We start from the raw sequence: 26,277 nt of genomic DNA, 5'->3' as shown, positions 1-26,277 counted from the left end.
TGGGTGGATATAGATGTAAATATATATATACACGTATACATACAAGCACAGGTTTGTATGTTTAGTACAATCATATTTCCAGTTTAAATTAAAAAAACACATTTATATATTTATATTTGTATAAGAATACATCTGGAAACATCTGGAAAGGTTAGTCTAGCAAGATAGTTTTCTGAAGAGTAGGATTACAAGAGTATGTCACTTTCAGTATCACATAGTTCTATATTATTTTTTTAAAAATAAAAATATATATTTGCCAGATGTCATGGCTCACGCGTGTAATCCCAGCACTTTGGGAGGCCGAGGTGGATCACCAGAGGTCAGGAGTTTCAGACCAGCCTGGACAACATGGCGAAACCCCAACTCTACTAAAAATACAAAAATTAGCTAGGCATGATGGCAGGTACCTATAATCCCAGCTACTCAGGAGGTTGAGGCAGGAGGATCACCTGAACCTGGGAGGCGGAGGTTGTAGTGAGCCGAGATCACTGCCACTGTACTTCAGCCTGGGAGACAGAGTAAGACACCATCTCAAAAAAATAAAATAAAAATAAATATATATTAATGTGGTCTTATATATTGGCTTTCATCCATAGTTCCCGGCTCATAGCTGCTATATCCCTTATTCCAATCTGTGTTAGAATGTTGGAGGCCGAGCATGGTGGCTCACGCCTGTAATCCCAGCACTGAGGTCAGGAGTTCAACACCTGCCTGGTCAACACAGTGAAACCCTATCTCTACTAAAATTACAAAAATTAGCTGAGCATGGTGGCGGGCGCTTGCAATCCCAGCTACTTGGGAGGCTGAGGCAGAAGAATCGCTTGAACCCAGGAGGCGGAGGTTGCAGTGAGCCGGGATCACACCACTACACTCCAGCCTGAACGACAGAGCGAGACTCCATCTAAAAAAAAAAAAAAAAAAAAAGTTGGGCATGTGAGGCCTCCATGCAGGCATCTGACCTCCTGCTCTCCTTTCACTCTAATCTTTTCCTACCTTTCTGATTGTGGGGCTTAAGAATCTTCCATGAGGAGGGTGCGGGGGCTCATGCCTATAATCAAAACACTTTGGGAGGCTCAGGCGGGCGGATCGTTTGAGTCCAGGAGTTCAAGACCAGCCTGGGTGACATGGCAAAACCCTGCCTCTATTAAAAATACAAAAATTAGCTGGACGTGGTGGCACGCGCCTGTAGTCCCAGCTACTTGGGAGGCTGAGGCAGGAGGACTCCTTGAGCCCGAGAGGCGGAGGTTGCAGTGAGTCGAGGTTGTGCCACTGCCCTCCAGCCTGGGCTACAGAGTGAGACGCTGTCTGAAAAAACAAAACCAAAAACAAGGTACTCAAGGGGACAGGATTCAGTGAGCTTCTGGATAGCTGAGCATGTGAGCTTCCTGGGGGGAGTGCACCCATGGAGAGCATGGAAGCTCTGTGCCCTTTCCCCCATACCTCGCCCTAAATGTCTCTTCATCTGTATCTTTTGCAATATCCTTTATAATAAACCAGTGAAAGTTATGTTTCCTTGAGTTCTGTGAGCTGCTCCTGCAAATTAATTGAACCCAAAGAGGGAATCATGGGAACTCCAACTTGAAGCTGGTGGGTCAGAAATTGTGGAAGCCTGGATTTGTGACTAGAATTAGTCAGGGGCAATCTTGGGGGCAGCGCCCTCACCCTGTGGGATCTGACAGTATCTCTGGGTAGTCAGTGTGGGAACTGAATTAGAGGACATCTAGCTGGTGGCTGCTGTTAGGTATATGTGGGAGAACCCCATACATTTGGTCACAAAAGTCTTCTGTATTTATTCTTGTGATTAGAGAGAATTTTTCCTTACACAATTTTATAATCTGGAAGCAACAAAGAAATTTAAATGACCTGGACATTAAATGGTATAGCTGCTGTGGAAAATAGTTTGATAGTTAAACATAGAGTCAGAATAGAGTTACCCTATGACTCAGTCATTTCACTCCAAGACAGTATTGAAAATACATGTTCATGCAAGAATCTGCATGTGAACGATCATAGCATCATTATTCATAATAGCCAAAAAATGGAATCAACCCAAATGTCCATCAACCAATGAATGGATGAATAAAATGTGGTATACTCTTACAGTAGAATTATTATTCAGCCATAAAAAGGAATGAAGTACTGACACATGGTATGTCATGGGTAAACCTTGAAACAAAATTATGCTAAGTGAAAAAGCCAGACACAAAATACCACACGTCGTATGAATCCATGCATATAAAATGTCCAGAATAGAAAATCTGTAGAGACAGAAAGTAGAATGGTGTTTGCCAGGGGTTGGGGGTTGGGGAGAAATGAGGGTTGACTAAAGGGTAAAAGCTTTCTTTTGGGGTGATGAAAATATTCTAAAATCAGCTGTGGTGATAATTACACTATTTGTGAACACATTAAAAACTATGGATTGCGCAATTCAAATGTGTGAATTTTATGTGGATTGTACATCTCTCTTTTTTTTTTGAGATGATGTCTTGCCCTGTTGCCTAGGCTGGAGTGCAGTGGCATGATCTTGGCTCACTGCAACCTCCACCTCTTGGGTTCAAGTGATTCTCCTGTCTCAGCTTCCCGAATAGATGGGGATTACAGGTGTGCACTACCATGCCTGGCTAATTTTTAAAAATATTTTTAGTAGAGATGGGGTTTCATCGTATTGGTCAGGCTGGTCTCAAACTACTGACCTCAAATGATCCATCCGCCTCGGCCTCCCAAAGTGCTGGGAATACAGGTGTGAGCCACTGCGCCTAGCCTGGATTATATCTCAATAAAGCTGTTTTCTAAAACGTCCATGGTGTGTCAGAAGACTTTGCTCCTCACCTTCCATTTACTCGTTCAGATAAAAACCTTTCCCTGTAAAGAGAGGCCCAAGGGCCCAGCTGCTCCAGCCAGAGGACAACTTCTTCCGCCGTCCATTTGGCCACAGCCTTGTGGACCAGGAGGTCGTGTTCAGATTCCCTGCTGCTCCAGTGATAGACGAGCAGGACCACCTGGGGAAGAGTGACAGGGACTTTAAACCATGGAGAGGCAGAGATGCCAGTTTCTAAAGATGTGGGTGGGAGGCAGGGAAAGGGAGAGGCTGAGCTCATAGGGAATGGTGCGGAGTCCGTACACAGAAGCAGGGCAACGCCACTGCCACAGAGAGCTGGGGAGCACAGCTGTCCTTGGGTGCCTCTCTCTGCTGATTGCCTGGCAGTGAGGGCACAGAGGCAAGAACACGATTCATCTCAGGCACCTGGGAGCAGGTGGTGCCTTGACTCCATCAACTTGCTCAACATATCTGACTTGTGCCTTTTCTACTGGAAACGCATTTAGAATTTTTATGCATAGAACTTTAAAAGAAAATAGTCTCCACTTTTGAAGTTAGTAAACTGATGGGTTCTTAAGACTGTATTACCAAGGAAGGCCAGGCGTGGTAGCTCACACCTATAATCCCAGCACTTTGGGAGTCTGAGGCGGGCGGATCACTTGAGGTCAGGAGTTCCAGGCCAGCCTGGCCAACATGGTGAAACCCCATCTCTACTAATCATACAAAAAGTAGCCTGTTGCGGTGGTACAAGCCTGTAATCCCAGCTACTCAGTAAACTGAGGCAGGACAATCACTTGAACCCGGGAGGTGGAGGCTGCAGTGAGCCAAGATAATGCCACTGCACTCTAGCCTAGGCAACAGGGCAAGACTTCATTTAAAAAACAAAAACAAAAACAAACACAGAGAGAGAGAGAGAGATCATCCACAGAAAATTCACACATTTGAAGTGCACAATCCATGGTTTTTAATGTGTTCACAAATATCTGTAATCATCACCACAGCTAGTGTTAGTACATTTTCACCTCCCTAAAAGAAAGCTTTTACCTAGATTGCACCACTGCACTCCAGCCTGGGCGACAGGGCAAGAGTCCATCTCAAAAAAAAAAAAAAAAAAAGACAAAAAAAGATTGTATTACCAAGGCAGGCATGGTCTTGAATTCCAGTTCTACCATCTTTCTCCATTTACTAGGTACTATGATCTGATCTACCTGAGTAAGCAACATTCCTGAAGAAATCATAGAACCCAGCAGATTTCAATGTATGCAGTGAATTACATGGAGTCACATCAATTATTTAAGTGATTTCAATAGAACTGACTTCAGGGGAAATCAGGGGTTGGGGGGTGAGGTATAGGGGACACAGAGGAACACAGTGATCGACTTACTGCCACTCCAGTTAAAGCTGTGAGCACACCGGAAAAGAATCCCCCTCCCCTCTGCTGATTCGCCCGGCCTGTGTTAGGAGCTAAAGGAATCTGATCATTCCCATATTTCTGAAAGGCTGCAAGGCTTTGGACTATGTCATTATTCTGCTGAATGTCTTCAAATCTCATTCTAATGGCATCAGGAAATAACTTTTCAATGGCATCCCTATGGAGAATAGAAAAAAAAATTAAGACAGTTGTTTGACTAAATATAATGTTTAGAGGCCAAAAAAAACCCTGATAGTAAATATTTAATAATATATAGTTACCCTAGGAGAATTGACAAGAAATATATTATAGTCCTGTGGGTAAAAGCAAAAAATTTAAAACAATCTATTAGGTTGTTTACCATTACTTTCTCCTTTTTTTTTTTTTTTTAATGAGACGGAGTCTTACTCTGTTGCCCAGGCTGGGGCTGGAGTGCAGTGGCGCAATCTTGGCTCGCTGGTGCGCACCACCATGCCCAGATAATTTTTTATTTTTATTTTTAGTAGAGATGGGGTTTCACTATGTTGCCCAGGCTGGTATCAAACTCCTGAGCTCAGGCAATCTGTCCACCTCGGCCTCCCAAAGTGCTAGGATTACAGGCATGAGCCACTGCACCCAGCCTACCATTACTTTCAATGGTAAAAACCACAATTACTTTTGCACCAACCTGATGATATATGTTTACCAGTTGATTTAAAATAGTAAACTGCAGAACCATGCAGACAGCACATCAGTAAGGTGAGAAAATACTTGCATTTTCTATTGGCACTTTTTTTTTTTGAGACAAAGTCTTGCTCTGTCACCCAGGCTGGAGTGCAGTGTCCTGATCTCAGTTTACTGCAACCTCCGCGTCCTTCAAGTGATTCTCATGTCTCAGCCTCAAGAGTAGCTGGGATTATAGGCATGCGCCATTACACCAGGCTAATTTTGTATTTTTGGTCATGTTGGCCAGGCTGGTCTTAAACTCCTGGCCTCATGAGATCTGCCTGCCTCGGCCCTCCCAAGGTACTAGGATTGCAGGCTTGAGCCACCGTGCCCAGCCTGGCACATGCATGTAGGTATAAAAGTATTTTTAAGCAGCGGCTCATGCCTGTAATCCCAGCACTTTGGGAGGCCAAGATGGGTGAGGTCAGGAGTTTGAGACCAGCCTGGCCAAAATCGTGAAACCCTGTCTCTACTGAAAATACAAACATTCACCAGGCGCGGTGGCTCACGCCTATAATGCCAGCACTTTGGGAGGCCAAGGCAGGCGGATCACCTGACGGAAGGAGTTTGAGACTAGCCTCACCAACATGGGGAAACCCCATCTCTACTAAAAATACAAAATTAGTTGGGCATGTGGCAGGTGCCTGTAATCCCAGCTACTAGGGAAGCTGAGGCAGGAGAATCGCTTGAACCCAGGAGGGAGAGTTTGTGGTGAGTCAAGATTACACCATTGCACTCCAGCCTGGAAAATAAGAGCGAAACTCCATCTCAAAAAACAAACCAAAAAAACCCAATAAATTACCTAGGCCTAGTAGCAGGCGCCTGTAATCCCAGCTACTCCGGAGGCTGAGGAAGGAGAATCGCTTGAACCAAGGAGGTGGAGGTTGCAGTGAGCCAAGGTCACACCACTGCACTCCAGCCTGGGTGACAGAGTGCGACTTTGTCTCAAAGAACATAACCAATGAATATATGAATATTTCATATATATATGAAACAACGTATATATGTATCTTATGTTATTAAAATCAGTTTATAAGAAGGGAAAAAAGCAAAATTCAGTAATAAGAGAAAGACCAGCTTAAATTGTAGGGATCTTTCTAAATTTTCAGTTATACACAAAGAACCCTCCTTTAATTTCAGATTAAATTTAACCTTCAGCTAAAGCAAGACTGACAGGTAAGAGCAAAGTGTAAACACATCTTTTGTGAAAAAGAAAAGATTGGGTTCATGGAACTTTCTTTTTTTTTTTTGAAACGGAGTCTCGCTCTGTTGCCCAGGCTGGCGCGATCTCGGCTCACTGCAAGCTCTGCCTCCCGGGTTCACGCCATTCTCCTGCCTCAGCTTCCCGAGTAGCTGGGACTACAGGCACCTGCCACCACGCCCGGCTAATTTTTTGTATTTTTGGTAGAGATGGGGTTTGACCGTGTTAGCCGGGATGGTCTTGATCTGCTGACCTCGTGATCCGCCCATCTTGGCCTCCCAAAGTGCTGGGATTACAGGTGTGAGCCACCGTGCCCGGCCTCATGGAACTTTCTAGTACTCTGTTGAAATCAAGAAGGGCACACACATTGCTAAGACAATAGAAGGCGGGAAGAGGATTTAAGCCTCAGAGCCTTCACAGGTACACTATGAACCAAGGAAGCAGAAAATAACAAGTTATCTGAAAGGTGGCTTTGGCACTGTGTCGCTACACATGAGAAACTCTATTAATGTGATAACTGAAACTGGGGTTATTTGAAGATATTAAAATCAGCAACAAACCAGTTATTCACAATTTTACAGTTATACCATTTGCTTTCTTTCCTTTTTTATTTTCGAGACAGGGTCTTGCTGTGTTGCCCAGGCTGGAGTGTAGTGGTGTAAGCTCACTGCAGCCTCAAACTCCCAGGCTCAAGCAATCCTCCCATCTCAGCCACTGGCATAGCTGGGCATAGCACAGGCGTGTGCCACCACACCTGGCTAACTTTTAAAACTTTCTGTAGAGATAAGGACTCACTGTGTTGCCCAGGTTGGTTCTAAATTTCTGGCATCAAGCAATGTTCCTGCCTTAGCCTCCAAAAGTGTTGGGATTACAGGTGTGAGCCACTGGTCTGGACTTTATGACAGGATTACCAGCAATGGTCGGCTAACCAGACTTTCTTTCCTTCCTTCATTCATAATAAATAATTTAAAAAGTCATGGTCACCTATGAGGAAGATAATCTGGATTTCCAGTTCCTTGAGCCCCCTGACTCATATTCCAGAAGATCCACTATGACCCCAAGGAAGTGGGTTCCAAGTGTGCAACCTTTCAAACACTGCTATTCTCATTAAGAGAAAGCCCATTGGCCGGACGTGGTGGCTCACACCTGTAATCCCAGCACTTTGGGAGGCTGAAGTGGGAGGAGCACTTGAGGTCAGGAGTTTGAGACCAGCCTGGGAAACATAGCAAGACCCCATCTCTGTTAAAAAAAAAAAAAAAAAAAAAAAAGCAAGAGAGAAACCACATTTCATGGGCTATCTGTGCTACCAATACAGGCTGAGCATTACCTGAGGAGAATATTGACTTTTGGGAAACCTTCCCATTTTTCTCTGCATTCTGGACATTCTGTTTTCTTTGAAGATGCCCACCACAAAGCAAGGCAGTGACGGCAGAAGCTGTGCCCACAGTTCAAGGTGGTGGGGTTAACCAGGATGTCGTAGCAGCAGTGGCAAGAAAATTCACTAACAGAAATCTGAGGGCCGGTGCTTTTGAGAGGTTCATCTTTCTCAAGGTCCATTGTGTTCAGATAGTTTTTCTGAGGTTCCTCCATCTCTTAGCAAATTCTAGGTTCCAGAGACATAAAAAATTTCAGACGTAGAAAACTGCTGCAAAACATCATTAATCTAGAAAAAAAAAAAAGATAGTGACAAAAATAAAGCAAATAGTAGTTGTTTGAAGAGTACTTAATATAAAAGTATTGCCATTCTAGCCAGGGGCGGTGGCTCATGCCTGTAATCCCAGCACTTTGGGAGGCCGAGGCGGGCGGATCACGAGGTCAGGAGTTCGAGACCATCCTGGCTGACGTGGTGAAACCCTGTCTCTACTAAAAATACAAAAAATTAGCTGGGCGTGGTGGTGGGCGCCTGTAGTCCCAGCTACTTGGGAGGTTGAGGCAGGAGAATGGCATGAATCTGGGAGGCGGAGTTTGCAGTGAGCCTAGATCGCGTCACTGCCCTTCAGCCTGGGCGACAGAGCAATACTCTGTCTCAAAAAAAAAAAAAAAAAAAAAGTATTGCCATTCTACTGAAGCCCTAATTTTTTTTTTTTTTTTTTTTTTTTTGAGACAGAGTCTTGCTCTCTGGCCCAGGATGGAGTCCAGTGGCATCATCTCGGCTCACTGCAACCTCCACCTCCTGGGTTCAAGCAATTCTCCTGCCTCAGCCTCCCCAGTAGCTGGGACTACAGGTGCAAGTCACCACATCTGGCTAATTTTTTGTATTTTTTAGTAAAGATTGGGTTTCACCGTGTTAGCCAGGATGGTCTTGATCTCCTGACCTCGTGATCCGCCTGCCTTGGCCTCCCAAAGTGCTAAGATTACAGGCATGAGCCACTGCGCCCGGCCTAATTTTTTTTTGGGGGGTGGGGGGCAGGGAGGCTTTCTGATAAAGACCAGAAAACCTTCTAGACAAATTGTAAAGGAGTTGTAATACTAAAGCTCTAACTTTTATTAATTCATTCATTCATTCTCAACAAGGCTGGAGTCCAGTGGCACAATCACAGCTCACTGCAGCCTCGACTTCCCAGGCTCAGGTGACCCTTCCACCTCACCCTCCTGAGTAGCTGGGACTACAGATGTGCAGCACTACCCCAGGTAATTTTTTGTATTTTTAGTAGAGATGCGGTTTCGCCACGTTGCCCAGGCTGGAGATCTAATTTTTAAATGTGACAAATTTGATTTATTGAAATCCACATACCATAAACCACATAATCAGCACTGAATTTCTTTCTGGCCTATCTGTTATACTTTTCAAAAGTAGTAAAGCAAAATGATATGTGTAGTGGAAGGTTCAATACACTTGAAGGATGTGGGCAGACATTTCTGGATCATTCTCCTTCACTAACTTCCTTAGAAAATGAAATTTCCCTGATCTCAGTATTCTCAATTAAATTTCCTTTTTTTTTTTTTTTGAGACGAAGTCTCACTCTGTCACCCAGGCTGGAGTGCGGTGATACAATCTTGGCTCATATCAACCTCTGCCTGCCAGCTTCAAGCAATTCTGCCTTGGCCTCGCAAGTAGCTGGGATTACATGTGCGTGCCATTGGGCCCAGATAACTTTTGTATTTTTAGTAGAGATGGGTTTTTGCCATGTTGGCCAGGCTGGTCTTGAACTCCTGACCTTAGGTGATCCACCCTCTTCAGCCTCCCAAAGTGCTGGGATTACAGGTATGAGCCATCACATCTGGCTTTAATTTTTGTATTTTTAGTAGAGGCAGGTTTTCACCATATTGGCTAGGCTGGTCTCGAACTCCTGACCTCGAGTGATCTGCCGGTCTTGGCCTATCAAAGTGCTGGGATTACAGGTGTGAGCTACTATGCCTGGTCTCAATTAAATTCCCAAAGACCTTTCCAGGTCTATGATTTTAAATAAACCAGCTTCTTGGCCTGGTAAAATGTCTGGGGTTGGTAACAACAGATATGTTTCCTGTAAATAACACTTTTTGTGCACACAAATGTGCCTTCTCATTAGGCAATCATTATTTTATAAATATTTGATTTCAGAGGCTCTAATGGGAGCAATTCTAAGAAGTGAGTGAAGCCTTGTTTTCCAGCTGTGCCAGGCCAAATCTGCCAAGGCTCAATATACCCTTCCCCCCCCCCAGATCAACACCAAAACGCATCTCGTGCACTCTGGATCCAGCCAGCTTGGTGCCACAGAAATGCTAACATTACTAATATGCAAATGACAAAGGACCATTCTCTTCTTGTTTTAATCTGGGTTTTAGAAGATATTTAAAAAATTTTTTTTAATTGGGAAGTAGTATGACACAGAAGATCTTGGAGTTAGACTCTTAACTCCCCCAAGTCACTAGCTCTGTGACTCTGCAGAAGTTACTTGAGCCAGGCCGGGCGCGGTGGCTCAAGCCTGTAATCCCAGCACTTTGGGAGGCCGAGATGGGCGGATCACGAGGTCAGTAGATCGAGACCATCCTGGCTAACCCGGTGAAACCCCGTCTCTACTAAAAATACAAGAAAATTAGCCGGGTGAGGTGGCGGGCGCCTGTAGTCCCAGCTACTTGGGAGCCTGAGGCAGGAGAATGGCGTGAAACCGGCGGGGTGGAGCTTGCAGTGAGCCGAGATCGCGCCACTGCACTCCAGCCTGGGGCACAGCAAGACTCCGTCTCAAAAAAAAAAAAAAAAAAAAGAAGTTACTTGAGCTCTCTGATCAAGTTTCCTCAACTGTGAAATGGTGGTCACAGTACACAAACCATCAAGATTTCTTGTGAGGATTAGAGACAGTGAAGGAAAGTGGCTCAGAATTTGTAAGGTGTAAATACGGGCTATAGAAATGATTATTCATACTATTTCTGGTGAGTTTCTCAATCTTGCTATTGTGAAGGAAAAGAATGAAAATTGCTCTCCACCGCCCACACTGGCCACACAGGAAAGGGCTCATGCTTCATGCTTTGGAGGCACAGTGGTTAGGAACATAGGTCCCATGGCTGGGCTGCCTGGGTTCTCACCCCACCTCTGCCATTTACCAACAGTGAGGCTCAGCTTGCTCACCGTATAGATGAGGGACAATGACAGCACTTAACCACAATGGGAGTTTTGCAGCATTAAATAAGATAATTCGAGTTAAGTGCCTAGTACAGAGCCTGGCACATGGTAAGTCTACCATAAATGGTAACATTTCACTTTTTATTTTATTTTTTAGTTTATTTTTTGAGACAGAGTTTCACTCTTGTTGCCCAGGCTGGAGTGCAATCGCGCAATCTCAGCTCACTGCAACCTCCGCCTCCTGGGGTTCAAGTGATTCTCCTGCCTCAGCCTCCTGAGTAGCTGGGATTACAGGCATGCACCACCACGTCCAGCTAATTTTGTGTTTTTAGTCGAGACAGGGTTTCACCATGTTGGTCAGGTTGGTCTCGAACTCCTGACTTCAGGCTATCTGCCCGCCTTGGCCTCCCCAAGTGCTGGGATTACAGGAGTGAACAACCGAGCCTGGCCCAATTCACTTGATTTTTAAAATACAGTGATCAGAGAATTTTATCACCCTTTATAGGGTACAAAATGTTACATACTACATAAAAACACCATATTTTAAATAAGTAAATCTAGAAATAGAGACCAGAAGATAAAGAGTTAGTAGTAGGTGTATTTAATGGAGGAGGGTCATGAGTGACTTTTTTTTCCTGCATTTGTCAAGTTTTTTTTTTTTTTTTTTTTTTTTTGAGATGGAGTCTCACTCTGTCGCCCAGGCTGGAGCGCAGTGGCCGGATCTCAGCTCACTGCAAGCTCCGCCTCCCGGGTTTATGCCATTCTCCTGTCTCAGCCTCCCAAGTAGATGGGACTACAGGCGCCCGCCACCTCGCCCGGCTGGTTTTTTGTATTTTTTAGTAGAGACTGGGTTTCACCGTGTTCACCAGGATGGTCTCGATCTTCTGACCTCGTGATCCGCCCGTCTCGGCCTCCCAAAGTGCTGGGATTACAGGCTTGAGCCACCGCGCCCGGCCTTGTCAAGTTGTTTTTTAATGGAAACGTATGATTTGTATAATAATTGTAAAAAACATAATACAGTTGTAAAAAGATGTATTGTATTACTTGTGGCCAAACATAGTGGGAGAGCTTCAACTCAGGGAATAAACACAGCTACATTTTATGCCCCATGTTAAGAATGGAATGGAGGTTACTCATCCAAGCAATAAAAAGATAATTAGGTCAAGATAAGATAAACATAAATTTTAAAAATATAACTAATAAATTTATTCACAGTAAAAGATGATCGATCGTAAAGATGGGAGCAATCGGCCGGGTGCGGTGGCTCATGCCTGTAATCCCAGCACTTTGGGAGGCTGAGGCAGGCAGATCACCTGAGGTCAGGAGTTTGAGACCAGCCTGGCAAACACGGTGAAACCCTCTGTCTCTACTAAAAATATAAAACGTAGCGGAGTGTGGTGGCAGGTGCCTGTAGTCCCAGCTACTTGGGAAACTGATGCAGGAGAATTGCTTGATCCCAAGAGGGGGCAGTTGGAGTGAGCAGAGATCTCATCACTGCACTCCAGCCTGGGTGACAGAGTGAAACTTCAGCTCGGAAAAAAAAAAAAAAAAAAGGATGGGCACAATCTTCCGCATAACCCCTTCAAAAACTGTTCTTTTAGGCTGGGCACAGTGGCTCATGCCTATAATCTCAGCATATTGGTAGCCTGAGTGGGAGGATCACTTGAGGCCAGAAGTTTGAGAGCAGCTTGGGCAACTTGGTGAGACCCTGTCTTTACAATAAAATTTTTAAAACAGTTAGCCGGCTGTGGTGGTGCATATCTGTAGTCCCATCTATTTGGGAGCACTGCTTGAGCCCAGGAGTTGGAGGTTACAATGAACTATGACTGAACAACTGAACAGCAGCCTGGCCAACAGAGCAAGTCCCCATCTCTAACAAAACAACAAAAAACTATTCTTTTTCTTTTCATTTTTTTTGAGACAGGGTCTTGCTCTGTCATCCAGGGTGGAGTGCAGTGGCATGATCTGGGCTTATTGCAACCTCTGCCTCTCAGGTTCAAGTGACTTTCCCATCTCAGCCTCTCTAGTAGCAAGGATTACAGGTGCCTGCCACCACGCCCAGCTCATTTTTGTATTTTTAGTAAAGACAGGATTTCACATACAAAAAATTAGCCAGGCGTGGTGGCAGCTGCCTGTAATCCCAGCTAATTAGAAGGCTGGGGTAAGAAAATTGCTTGAACCCGGGAGGCAGAGGTTGCAGTGAGCCGAGATTGCACCATTGCACTCCAGCCTGGGTGACAAGAGGAAGACTCCGTTTAAGAAGAAAAAAAACCATAGGGTTTCACCATGCTGGCCAGACTTATCTCGAACTCCTGACCTCAAGTGATCTGCTCACCTCAGGCTCCCAAAGTGCTGGGATTACAGAAGGGAGACACCACGCTTGGCAAAAAGCTTTTTTTTTTGAGACGGAGTCTCGCTCTATTGCCCAGGCTGGAGTGCAGTGCCGTGATCTCGGCTTACTGCTAGCTCCGCCTCCTAGGTTCACACCATTCTCCTGCCTCAGCCTCCTGAGTAGCTGGGACTACAGGCGCCTGCCACCATGCCCAGCTACTTTTTTGTATTTTTAGTAAAGACAGAGTTTCACTGTGTTAGCTAGGATGATCTTGATCTCCTAACCTCGTGATCTGCCCGTCTTGGCCTCCCAAAGTGCTGCGATTACAGGCATGAAAAAACTGTTTTTGTTTTTGTTTTTTTTTGGGAAGAGAAAGAGTGTAAACAAATGTTCTCAACAAATTCCAGATTATTTCTGATAACCAATCATTTTTGCTCATTATTTTTATGTTTAAGAACATTTAAAAAACTTCTAAGTGCTTTCTTTTGGACAGCCTCTTCACATTGTTACAGAAGTGGGAGATCTTATATAGGTTTTTCGAAAAAAAGTAGGATTTTCTTAAAGTAGTTCCTTTATTCTACTAATGCTGATGAAACAATGACCATGTGGAGAGCATTAACCTAGGAGAGGACAATCAAACCATTAATATCCATTAAGCATCTCCTAGGAGCTGGTGGAATTGGTGTCCGAGGAAAGAATAGAGACAGCCAGGTATGGTGGCTTAATCCTAGTACTTTGGGAGGCCGTGGAAGGCGGATTGCCTGGGTTCAGGAGTTGGAGACCAGCCTGGGCAACATGGCAAAACCCTGCCTCTGCCAAAAAAAAAAAAAAAAAAAAAAAATTAGCCAGGCATGGCGGCAAGTTATTGTGGAGGCTGAGGTGGGAGGATTGCTTGAGTCTGGAAGACGGAGGTTTCATTGCGCTGCGATCCTGTCACTGCACTCCAGCCTGGGTGATGGAGTGAGACCCCAACTCCAAAACAAAAACAAACAAAAGAAAGACAGACAGAGACTTCTGAGTGAGGACTGTGAGAGGGCGAGGGGTGGCTTGGGCACTGTCCTGGTGTTTGCACTGAGCGAGGAGAGACAGCTGGAGACGCACGGTTAACACGGGGTCTTGCATGCCAGGTTGATCAGAGGCAGTCAGAAGGGAGACAGGAGCACAGAAAGGTTTCAGAGGTAATAAGATCAGCAAAGCTGGGCTTGGTGATGCTAAATCTCATCACGAATGAGTGATACGCTGGAAGCAGGGAGAACAATTAGAGATAAGTTAGAAATCAGGCTGGACACGGTGGCTCACACCTGTAATCTCAGCACTTTGGGAGACTGAGGCAGGCGGATCACGAGGTCAGGAGTTTGAGACCAGTCTGGCCAGCATGGTGAAATCCTGTCTCTACTAAAAATACAAAAATTAGCTGGACGTGGTGGCGCACGCCTGTAATTCCAGCTACTTGGGAGGCTGAGGCAGGAGAATCGCTTGACCCTGGGAGGTGGAGGTTGCAGTGAGCTGAGATCGTGCCACTGCACTCCAGCCTGGGCAACAGAGTGAGACTCTGTCTCAAAACAAAAAACAAATAACTAAACAAACAAACAAAGCAGGTGTTCTCACTTCCGGGGGTAGGATGGCAGAAGAGAAAATGCAAAGAAGAGGCTAAATCTGAGAGATGTTAAGAAAATAATGTATAGGCTTCAGTGACTAGAGAGAAAGAATGATCAAAGATGCTGGTTAGGGCCGGGTGTGGTGGCTCACGCCTGTAATACCAGCACTTTAGGAGGCAGAGGCAGCGGAGCATGAGGCCAGAAGTTCGAGACCAGCCTGGTCAACATGGTGAAACCCCATTTCTACTAAAAATAAAAAAATTAGCTGGGCGTGGTGGCGGGCGCTTGTAATCCCAGCTACTCAGGAGGCCGAGGCAGGAGAATTGTTGGAACCTGGGAGGCAGAGGTTGCAGTGAGCTGAGATTGCGCCATTGCACTCCAGCCTGGGCAACAGTGCAAGATGACGTCTCAACAAAAAACAGACAAACAAAAAAAGAGATGCTGGTTAGATTTCAGAACAAGGGAAGAAAAACTCTACTTCTGAGAGAAACTGCATCCCCGAAAACAAATCTTAGTGTCAATCTTGGAAAGAATGTAAGTTGAATTTCAGAAATGCTATGTTTGAGGTAATAAGACATCCAGGTAGAAACGTCTAGTGAGAAGCTGGAGACACAAAACTGTCACTGGGAATAAGAACAAGGCTAAAGGTATGAATTTATGAGTCATCTGCAGAGAAATCACAAATAACATATATAGAAATTAATCTTTCTTGGCAGGGTGCGGTGGCTCATGTCTGTAATCCCAGCACTTTGGGAAGCAGAGGTGGGTAGATCACCTGAGGTCAGGAGTTCCAGACCAGCCTGGCCAACATGGCAAAACCCCATCTCTACTAAAAATACAAAAATTAGCCAGGCGTGGTGGTGTGTGCCTGTAATCCCAGCTACTCGGGAGGCTGTGGCAGCAGAATAGCTTGAACCGGGGTGGCAGAGGTTGCAGTGAGCCGAGATCGTGCCATTGCACTCCAGAGCCTGGGTGATAGAGTGAGATTCTGTCTCAAAAAAAAAAAAAAAAAAAAACAAATTAATCTCTTACAAATTAGCCTTTTTTGGGGGGCTACGGGAGACGGTCTCACTTGTTTTGCCCAGGCCAGAGTGCAGTGCGCAGTGGTGTGATCATAGCTCCCTGCAGCCTTGACTTCCCAGGCTCAGGTGATCCTCTTTACCTCAGCCTTCCCAGTAGCTGGGACTAGAGGCACACACCACTACACCTGGCTATTTTTTTATAGAGGTGGAATTTCGCCATGTTGCCCAGGCTGGTCTTAAACTGGGCACAAGTGATTCTCCTGCCTCAGTCTCCAAAAGTGCTAGGACTACAAGCTTGAACCACTGCACCCGACCAAATTAGCCTTCTAAGAACTAGAATAGGCCGGGCACAGTGGCTCACGTCTGTAATTCCAACACTTTGGGAGGCCAAGGCAGGCAAATCGCCTGAGGTCAGGAATTCAGGACCAGCCTGGCCAACATGGCGAAACCTCATTTCTAAAACAATACAAAAAACATTAATCAGGCATGGTGGTGCACACCTATAGTCCTAGCTACTCGGGAGGCTGAGGCAGGAGAATCGCTTGAACCCAGGAGGCAGGGGTTGTGGTGAGCTGAGATCACGCCATTTCACTACAACCTGGGCAAAAAGAGAGAACTAGAATATATCAGCAGTTGCCTACTGAATCTGCAAGTTCATTTCTCATGAGAGAAAACAAATCACATATAACATTAAAGGTGTATTTTATAAGTCACATCTTGCAAAACTGAGGTCACCATTAGCTCTGTTTTGTAATTCCCTTTAACAAATTAGAAACTGCATGGACTTTGATTACTTCTTAAGAGTTTTGCCAGTTTCATTTCTCCCTAAATTCAAAAAGCAAAAGCTAACAGAGAGCCTACATCCACAAACAAAATCAAAGGATATTTTCTGTTATAACACTTGCCCGTATATATGTTGGTTATTTACACAAATTTTACAAAGCAGTACTTTTAAAGGAGGGAAGTGCCTCTTTTTTTTTTTTTTTTTTTTTTTTTTTGAGACGGAGTCTCGCTCTGTCGCCCAGGCTGGAGTGCAGTGGCCTGATCTCGGCTCACTGCAAGCTCCGCCTCCCAGGTTCATGCCATTCTCCTATTCTCCTGCCTCAGCCTCCAGAGTAGCTGGGACTACAAGCGCCCGCCACCATGCCTGGCTAATTTTTTTGTATTTTTTAGTAGAGACGGCGTTTCACCATGTTAGCCAGGATGGTCTTGATCTCCTGACCTCGTGATCCGCCCGCCTCGGCCTCCCAAAGTGCTGGGATTACAGGCGTGAGCCACTGCGCCAGTGGAACTGCCTTTTAAGTGATAAAATCTAGTTCCAACACCAAAGTTAGAAGCTGTGGTGTTCTGACTTGGGTAAACACACCCTCCTGCACTGGCTATAATGAAAGGCCTCTTTGAGAAGGCCTCCAGCTCCTAAGGATGTTTACAGTTGTTCTCTGGATACGTGGCTAGCTCTGAGCAGCAGGCTGCAGGCGTTAGAAGCAGCTCTCAGCTACTCTTCTCTTCACTATTTTCTCCATCTCAAAGGCACCAAAGACAAGGAGGTAGGGGCAGATGTGGACAGGATTGCAGGGAGGAGAATCATTCTATTCCTACCCCTGGTGCTCCGTTCATATGGATATACTTGTGTTTAGGAAATTATAACTGTTAATTACCCAGTTTAGTTGATCTTAGCCAAAGGCTGAGAAGCAATAATTACTTAGTTCAAAAACGAATGGGAAGAATGACTGGGTTTGGGAAAATCTACAAAACAGCAAACAAACAAGTTTAAAACCATAGACCGAACACCATAGAACTGAAGAGTACAGCAAAACCTCAGGAATTTCCATAGGCACCGTGTCATTCTGAAGAGCTGAGGTTTCTAAATAAAAAGCTGGGTCTTCAACTGGAGTCTGGAGAGATGCCTCGGGAGGTCTGAATTCCACGCCGCGCCTGTGTTTGTGTATGGTATGTGCACGTTTCTGGAAGGCAGTCTATAGGATTTATTAGGCTCTCAGAAGGGGCCAACTCCTAGAGGAGGTTAAGAGCTACTGTTGATCTATCGGGATAAGAGGGTCTTAATGTGAGACACACTTCTGCCTCTTGCAGTGGTTATAAGGAAGCAGGTAAGCCTCACCATGGTGATGCACCATTATTATCATGATCATCCATCTTCTGTGTCCTGGAACAGTCTCACCACCAGCAGTCACAGCCCTACTGGGACAACATCTGGCCTGCAGGGAGGCTTTCCTTCACCTGGTGTTTTTTCTCCCTTTTCTTTTTAAGTTAAATGTGGTGCTAGCATTTACAAAAAAAAAAATCTGATGACATAAAAATCTGGATTTCTGGCTTCTCTTGAAAAAAAAAAAAAACAACACCCAGAGATCTGGCAATGCTGGAATCGCATCGTGCATGACAAGATCAGCTCGAGCCAATGAACTCAGCAGCCGTGCCAGCGTCAGCTTGCTACATTCCTCTCCCACCTGTCCTTTTCAGTTCTGTTACCTGCCTGACCCCCGAGCTTTCATCCCCTGTCCCATAATGTGATGCCTTCTTCCAAGTATACTAATGGGTGTATGGCTGTTTCTAGGCAGCTTGGCTTTAGGAGTTCTGTCAGCTTAGAGCTTTTCTCTCTCTCTCTTCTTCTTCTTCTCTTTTTTTTTTTTTGGAACTAGGTCTCACTCTGTTGCCCAGGCTGGAGTGCAGTGGTGAGATCATGGCTCACAGTAGCCTCGACCTCCCCAGGCTCAGGGGATCCTCCTGCCTCAGCCTCTTATGTAGCCTGTACTACAGGTATGTGCCACCACACCTGGCTAATTTTTTGCAGAGATGGGATTTTGCCATGTTGCCCAGGCTGATCTCGAACTCCTAAACTCAAGCAATCTACCTACCTCCACCTCCCAAAATGCTGGCGTTACAGGTGTGAGGCACTGGGCCTGACCAGAGCTTTCCTCTCTCTTGATTTCATATCAGGTCGTTACTTGTCATTGTTGGCACAACTGACAGGAAACCAACATCATAATCTCTGAGGATTTGGACAATTCCAAGATAAATAATCAACATGACCTTCTCTATGTTTTCCCGAAGACATGCCTAACTGACAAAGTATAATTATCTTTAAATCCCTAAAAGAAAAGGAAAGGCTGGGAACACACACAATCTCCCAATGATACATGTAACTAAAGAACTTGTTTCTGGCCCGGCGTGGTGGCTCACACCTGTAATCCTAGCACTTTGGGAGGCTCTGTCTCCCAAATGGAGGTAGGTGGATCACCTGAGGTTAGGAATTCGAGACAAGCCTGGTCAATGTGGTGAAACCCTGTCTCTACTAAAAATACAAAAATTAGCCGGGCATGGCGGTGCACGACTGTAATCCCAGCTACTCAGGAGGCTGAGGCAGGAGAATGATTTGCACCCGGGATGTGGAGGTTGCAGTGAGACAAGACTGCACCACTGCACTCCAGCCTGGATTGCAGAGCGAGACCCTGTCTAAAATAACTTATTTCTTAGTTCTGGGATGCTGGGATGAACGTGGCTATTCTTCCCCGGACTTCAGGAGGCTGAGGCGGGTGGATTGCTTGAGTCCAGGAGATGGAGACCAGAATGCCAGTCCGGGCAACGTGGTGAAACCTGGTCTCTACAAGGGAACGGTTTTTCTGACTTGGTGAATGATCATCTACAGATCTATCCAGAGGGCTATTCTCCAGGAGGCAGTGGCACCCTGTTTGCTTCTTTAGTTGCCCAATTAACACTTAGGAAAGTCAATTAATACAATCATTCTTACTGAGTTTATTAAAGAGGAATGCATTAATTCTGAGTTTAAGAACTTTTTTTTTTTTTTCTTTTTTGAGACGAGTCTTGCTCTGTCGCCCAAGCTAGAGTGCAGTGGTGCAATCTCGGCTCACTGCAACCCCCACCTCCTGGATTCAAGCGATTCTCATGCCTCAGCCTCCTGAGTAGCTGGGATTACAGGCCCCCATCACCATGCCTGGCTAATTTTTGTATTTTTAATAGAGATGGGGTTTTGCCACATTGGCCAGGCTGGTTGTGAACTCTTGACCTCACGCGATCCACCCATCTTTGCTTCCCAAAGTGTTGGCATTACAGGCTTGAGCCACTGCACCCAGGCTAAGCATTATTATACCCTTACTTATAAAGATCTTGTGGTGTAATGATTGTTAACTCTTTAGAAATCGTAATCTTTATCCAGAATCACAGGGAAAATAAAAAAAGAAACTGTAATTTTTAAACCACTTGGTTCAGCAGTATATGATCATGGTTGCCCCCCTTCACTCAACATACATTTATTACGACCATTGTATATGGCTAATATTTGAACTTTTGGCCTCCAGTGATCCTCCCACCTCAGCCTCCCAAGTAGCTGGGACCATAGGCGGTGCCACCACGCCCAGCTAATTAAATTTTTTTTTTGTACAGACGGGGTCTTGTTAAGTTGTCCATGATGGTCTCAAGTTCCTGGGCTCAAGCAATCCTCTGGTCTTGGCTTCCCAAAGTGCTGGGATTATGGTATGAGCCCAGCTGACCTCAATTGTTTCTTAGCAAGAAGGTTCAGTGTAAGAATAGAAAGATTTTGGCTTCTATGGGCCTCTGGTTACGCTAAGTTCTCTCATTTTATATTAACTGACAATAGATAATAATGACTTCTTTTTTTTTTTTTTTTTTAATTTTTGAGATGGAGTCTTGCTCTGTGGCCCAGGCTGGAGTGCAGGGGCATAATTTTGGCTCACCGCAACCTCTGCCTCCTGGGTTCAAGTGATTCTCCTGCCTCAGCCTCCTGAGGAGCTGGGATTATAAGCGTGCACCACCACACCTGGCTAAATTTTTCGTAGAGACGGGGTTTCACCATGTTGGCCAGGCTGGTCTCAAACTCCTGACCTCAGGTGAGCTGCCTGCCGTGGCCTCTCTAAGTGCTGGGACTCACAGGTGTGAGCCACTGTACCCCGCGATAATTATTAATATTTACTGAGGCCTTCAGTAAATATTAAGGGCATAAATAATATTAAGGGCATAACAATCATATGGAATAAATATTACTACCATATCTATTTTACAGATGAGAAAGTGGAGGCCTAACTAGTAAAGGGCAGAGCCACGTTTTTTTTTTTTTTTTTTTGAGACGGAGTCTCGCTCTGTCACCCAGGCTGGAGTGCAGAGGCCGGATCTCAGCTCACTGCCAGCTCCGCCTCCCGGGTTTACGCCATTCTCCTGCCTCAGCCTCCCGAGCAGCTGGGACTACAGGCGCCCGCCACCTCGTCCGGCTAGTTTTTTGTATTTTTTAGTAGAGACGGGGTTTCACCGTGTTAGCCAGGATGGTCTCGATCTCCTGACCTAGTGATCCGCCCGTCTCGGCCTCCCAAAGTGCTGGGATTACAGGCTTGAGCCACCGCGCCCGGCCAAAGTCATGTTTTAAATCATGGTCTGGTTCCTGGTTGGAAACCAGGCGGAAACACCACAAGAAAAAAAAAAAAAAAAAATCGGCCGGGCGCGGTGGCTCACGCCTGTAATCCCAGCACTTTGGGAGGCCGAGGCGGGCGGATCACAAGGTCAGGAGATCGAGACCGCAGTGAAACCCCGTCTCTACTAAAAATACAAAAAAAAATTAGCCGGGCGTGGTGGCCGGCGCCTGTAGTTCCAGCTACTCAGGAGGCTGAGGCAGGAGAATGGCGTGAACCCGGGAGGCGGAGCTTGCAGTGAGCTGAGATCAGGCCACCGCACTCCAGCCTGGGCGACAGAGCGAGACTCCATCTCAGAAAAAAAAAAAAAAAAAAGTAATTAAAAAAAAAAAAAAAATCATGGTCTGACTTAAAGCCTGTCTTCGTAATACATCATTATCCTGATAAAGTAATCAATAAGTTATTAGTTCAAAGGACTGATTTACACCTTTATCATCTAGGCCGCATCATAGAGATGCTACTGTACAGCTGAGAAAAACAAACTAGCATTTGACCACGCTGCATTTTGGCACATGAACTCTAGCTGGTAGCTGTTAGGGTGAGTATGCCCTTCCACACACAGACATTTACAATAGAAATAGGGGTAGGAATGGGTGGGGGAAACCCCTATTTCTGACACTCCAGGTCCATTCCTGGAGACATCACTATAACTACCAGCAGAATACTACAGAAATTATTAAATATCTAAAGAGTGCCCACCCATTTATAGTGACTACTACTAAAATTAAAACGTGCTCAAATGTGGCCGGGCGTGGTGGCTCACGCCTGTAATCTCAGCACTTTGGGAGGCCGAGGCGGGTGGATAAAGAGGTCAGGAGTTCAAGACCAACCTGGCCAATATGGTGAAACCCTGTCTCTACTAAGAATATAAAAATTAGCTGAGTGTGGGACTCCATCTTAAAAAAAAAAAAAAAAAGAGACACATTTACAGTCACTTATTGTATAAAACGTTGCATTTTCAAACTCCAACTAGGTTTTTTTTCTGGACAGGGTCAGAAACCAGTAGAGCAAAGGTGACTAGCTCCTCTAGATGCTAACTTGCTGCCTAGACCTTAAAGCCCTGTGATTTATTGCCTTGGTGGTGTTGAGTAAGATGAGGGTGGGCTGAGAAGGCCATCCTGGCTCTCACTGTAGCCTGTCCACTTTCATTTCTCGTGGCATATATTCAAGGACCCATCCTGTACTACACTCTGCAGATGTTCAGCAACTAGATAGCTATCAAAAACTATGGGTAGTTACCAAGTTACCCACACCTTAACTATTGGGTTTTGTTTGTTTTCAATCTTTTATTTTATTTTTTTGAGACTGAGTCTCACTCTGTCGCCCAGGCTGGAATGCAGTGGCATGATCTCGGCTAACTGCAACATTTGCCTCCTGGGTTCACAAGATTCTTGGGTCTCAGCCTCCCGAGTAGCTGGAATTACAGGTGCCTGCCACCACACTGAGCTAATTTTTGTATTTTTAGTAGAGATGGGGTTTCACCATGTATCCCAAACTGATCTTGAACACCTGAGCTCAAGCAATCTGCCCACCCTGGCCTCCCAAAGTGCAGGGATTACAAGCCTGAGCTACCGCGCCCAGCCTTGGACATTTTTCCTTATCCTCACATTGTTCCCTTCATCTGTAACACAGCTTCACAGCATTGCTGGGTCAAAAGTATCCAACTGAAAAGACCCAAATCAACTGTCACTTGAAAGTCTTTAATGACTAACTCCCCAACACCCAAATTAATCTTTCTTGTCTCTGTGCATTAGCATAACCTTTATTTGTGTATGTTTTCTCATCTCCTGGACTATAATTTCCTTAGGCTGGTAGAGTTGAACCAGTATGGTCTTAGGAGTGACACTGATCTGGGTTCCAAATCGGGTCCCAATTTATTCTTCCTAAACTTCCTATTTCCCACTGATCCGTCTAGGATAATCATGTCAATTTCGAAGGGCTGTTGGGAGGTTTACTTAAAAAAATTTTTTTAAGGCCGGGCGCGGTGGCTCAAGCCTGTAATCCCAGCACTTTGGGAGGCCGAGACGGGCGGATCACGAGGTCAGGAGATCGAGACCATCCTGGCGAACACGGTGAAACCCCGTCTCTACTAAAAAAATACAAAAAAAACTAGCCGGGCGAGGTGGCGGGCGCCTGTTAGTCCCAGCTACTCGGGAGGCTGAGGCAGGAGAATGGCGTAAACCCGGGAGGCAGAGCTTGCAGTGAGCTGAGATCCGGCCACTGCACTCCAGCCTGGGCGACAGAGCGAGACTCCGTCTCAAAAAAAAAAAAAAAAAAAAAATTTTTTTTAAAGAGACAGCGTCGTCTCCCTATGTTGCCTAGGTTGGTCTGGTCTCCTGGGTTCAAGGGATACTCCCACCTGGGATTACAGGTGTGAGCTGCGGAGCCACGCCCTGTTGTGAGGTTTAGATGACAAACTATAGGTACTCAAAGTTTACTTTGTGGCTGATGGGCATTATCAACAGAATTATCAACAGCAGCATTTATTCAGTGATGGCTACCTACTTAGTGCCACTGCCAAACGCTGGAGCCAAAAAGCAAACAAAGCTGCCCTGGAGAAATACAATGTTTCCATCAAGTTTATGGATACAGGGAAAAGCAGAGCACATCTGTCAGGACATACCCAGGCTGGGTGTAGACAGAACAGCAGCTACAAGAACAAACAAAACAATCCCATCAGCACGTGCAGTCCGTGCCGGCTCGGGGGTGTGCCCTGGGAAGAGAGTAAAGCTCTTTCCTATTGGCGATTTGGAGCGTGACATCAAGACCACCCCTTGCAAAGGACGGACCAATGGGCCTCGGCGGGGAGGACCCAACGGCGACAGTTGAGGGCTTAACAGGATCCCCGTTTAGACACAACCTGACTGTCATTTGTCGCCCCCTCCCGCCAGCTTTTTAATAAAAGAAAATTCCCGGCCGGGCGCGGTGGCTCAAGCCTGTAATCTTGGCACTTTGGGAGGCCGAGGCGGGCAGATCACTCGAGGCCAGGAGTTCGAGACCTGTCTGACCAACATGGTGAAACCCCGTCTCTACTAAAAATACAAAAATCAGCCGGGCGTGGTTGCGCGCGCCCGTAATCCCAGCTACCCAGAAGGCTGAGGCAAGAGAATCGCTTGAACCCGGGAGGCGGAGGTTGCAGTGAGCCGAGATCGCTCTACTGCACTCAGGCCTGGGCGACAGAGCGAGACTCCGTCTCAAAAACGAAAAAAAGAAAATTCTCTTTTGCACAAATTATTTCCGAGCCGCAAGTCGCAGAATCAGAAGAGCGGAGTTCTTGCCTGGCCCCAGCGTGACTTTGGGATTTCACTTTCTCCCTTCTGCGCTTCGGTCACCTTACTTTAAAGAATGCGCACAATTGCTCCGCCTTGGGCCAATAACATGCCTCGCCAATTAGACCGTAAACTCAGCGTGGCGATTATCAGGAACCTCGGGCCGCTGCAGGGTGTGGCAAGCGATCCTGGCGGGCAGACGCCCCGAGGTCCCCCTCCAACGTTTTTGGGAGCGACACCTCCTCCTTCCCGCCCTAGAGAGCCCCTGGAGCGAATGGCTCTGACCCTGACCCCCGAAAGGGCGCAGGCGAGGCCCAAGGACCGGCTGTGCGGACGTGGGGCTCTCGGGAAGGGATAGCGCGGTTGGCCAAGCTGGGGTCCGAATCCCGCGGCCAGGAGTGGGGATGCTCAGGACTCGGGCCTGCGTGAGGAGAGGCCCCGCGCGCCTCCTGTGACCCGGCCGGGGAGGCTCTGCAGAAGGGATTCCCCCTCCGTTTTCACGTCACGCCCCGAAATCAAGCCCGGGTCGCCCCCTCAGCACACCCCAGCCGTGTCGCGGCTTACCATTCCACTCGTCCCGGGCCAACCGAGCCATTATTCCCAGCCCGGACGCCCGCGGGAGCAAAGGAAGAAGTAGAGCCTTCGCTACCGGAAGTAACAAGACGGACTGCGGGGAGAGTGCCCCGGACCCGCGACCATAGAGGAGAGGCCGCTCTCCTTTCAGAACCTCCCTCAACCCCGCGACCTCCGCGCTGCCTAGAGCGGCCACTCCCAGCTGGAAGAAGTGGGCGCATGCGTAACATCGCCGGTCCCGCCCCTTCCTTTTCACCCACAGACCAAGTACCCGGGAGTGTCAGTGTCTTTTCCTGCTGGGCGGCTGTTTTTGTATCCGGAGGATACAAGCTTTGCCTAGAAATTAAAATAATATTACAAGACCGCACTGTACTCTCTACAGTTATTTTTTTGCCTTCACATTTTGTGTAGAAAATCACAGGACTATAAGTTCAATTTGCGGTGTTAAGAATCGGAATTAAATGACTTTTATTTCTATTACAATTTTTTTTCGTAGAGATGGGGTCTTGCTATGTTTTCCAGCTGGTCTTGAACATCTGGCCTCAAGGGGTCCTCCTGCCTCAGCCTTCCAAAGTGCTGAGATTACAGGCGTGAGCCACTTCGTACAGCTTGAAATGATTTTCTTATCACCACATTTCGCCCCTTCCCAGCGTCTAGGTCACAGCGTCTAGAATTTATGCTGATTATCTGGTTTTGTTTTGTTGTTGTTACTTGTTTTTGAGACAGAGTCTCGCTCTGTCGCCCTCCAGACTGACGTACAGTGGCACGATCTCGGCTCACTGCACCCTCCGCCTCCTGGGTTCAAGCGATTCTCCCACCTCAGCCTCCTGTATAGTTGGGACTACAGGCGTGCACAACCACGCCTGGCTCATTTTAGAATTTCATTTTATTTTTATAGAGACATGTTCTCGCTCTGTTTCCCAGGCTGGTCTGGAACACCTGGGCTCAGGTGATCCTCCTGCCTCAGCCCCCGAAAACTCTGGGATTACAGGTGTGAGTCATGGCGCCAGGCCCCCATTAAACAGTGATTTATACAGAGTTATTAATACGGTACTTCCCAGTTCACATTGATTAGCACCACTGAGCCTCAATACAATCCCAGGATATTGAGGTTTAGGATGGTTTAATACATTCCAGAACTAATAAGTGACTGAGATAGATTTTGAAAATAGGTCTTCTAATCAATTTTCTTTTTGTTTGTTTGTTTGTTTATTTTGGAGACGGAGTCTCACTCTGTCGCCCAGGTTGGAGTGCAATGGCTCACTGCAACCTCCGCCTCCCGGGTTTAAGCAATTCTCCTGCCTCAGCCTCCCGAGTAGCTGGGGCTACAGGCGTGTGCCGCCACGCCAGGC

General features: G+C 46.3%; 1 protein-coding gene and 1 non-coding gene across 8 annotated transcripts in view; both read right to left on the bottom strand.

Annotated features, from left to right (window-relative positions):
* The window catches only part of BFAR (bifunctional apoptosis regulator), a 42,489-nt gene extending 17,473 nt beyond the window's left edge, over nucleotides 1–25,016 (bottom strand). For 2 of the 7 annotated variants that reach the window (XM_077983948.1, XM_015125601.3), the window contains exons 1-4: nucleotides 24,917–25,016; nucleotides 7,463–7,798; nucleotides 4,203–4,407; nucleotides 2,830–2,999 (exon numbers count right to left, since the gene is read on the bottom strand). In XM_077983948.1, coding sequence (XP_077840074.1) covers nucleotides 2,830–2,999; nucleotides 4,203–4,407; nucleotides 7,463–7,725 — 638 coding nt within the window. In that variant the 5' untranslated portion in view covers nucleotides 7,726–7,798; nucleotides 24,917–25,016. 7 annotated transcript variants of the gene reach the window in all.
* LOC114674490 (U7 small nuclear RNA) lies at nucleotides 8,546–8,607 on the bottom strand. Its single transcript, XR_003725647.1, has one exon. It is a non-coding gene; the product is annotated as a U7 small nuclear RNA (small nuclear RNA).
* Nucleotides 25,017–26,277: the final 1,261 nt, after the last annotated feature.

Source organism: Macaca mulatta, chromosome 20, assembly GCF_049350105.2.
Source record: "Macaca mulatta isolate MMU2019108-1 chromosome 20, T2T-MMU8v2.0, whole genome shotgun sequence".
Lineage (NCBI taxonomy): Eukaryota > Metazoa > Chordata > Mammalia > Primates > Cercopithecidae > Macaca > Macaca mulatta.
The sequence above is the reverse complement of the archived record's forward strand: the minus strand, read 5'-3'. Positions and strand labels throughout refer to the sequence as shown.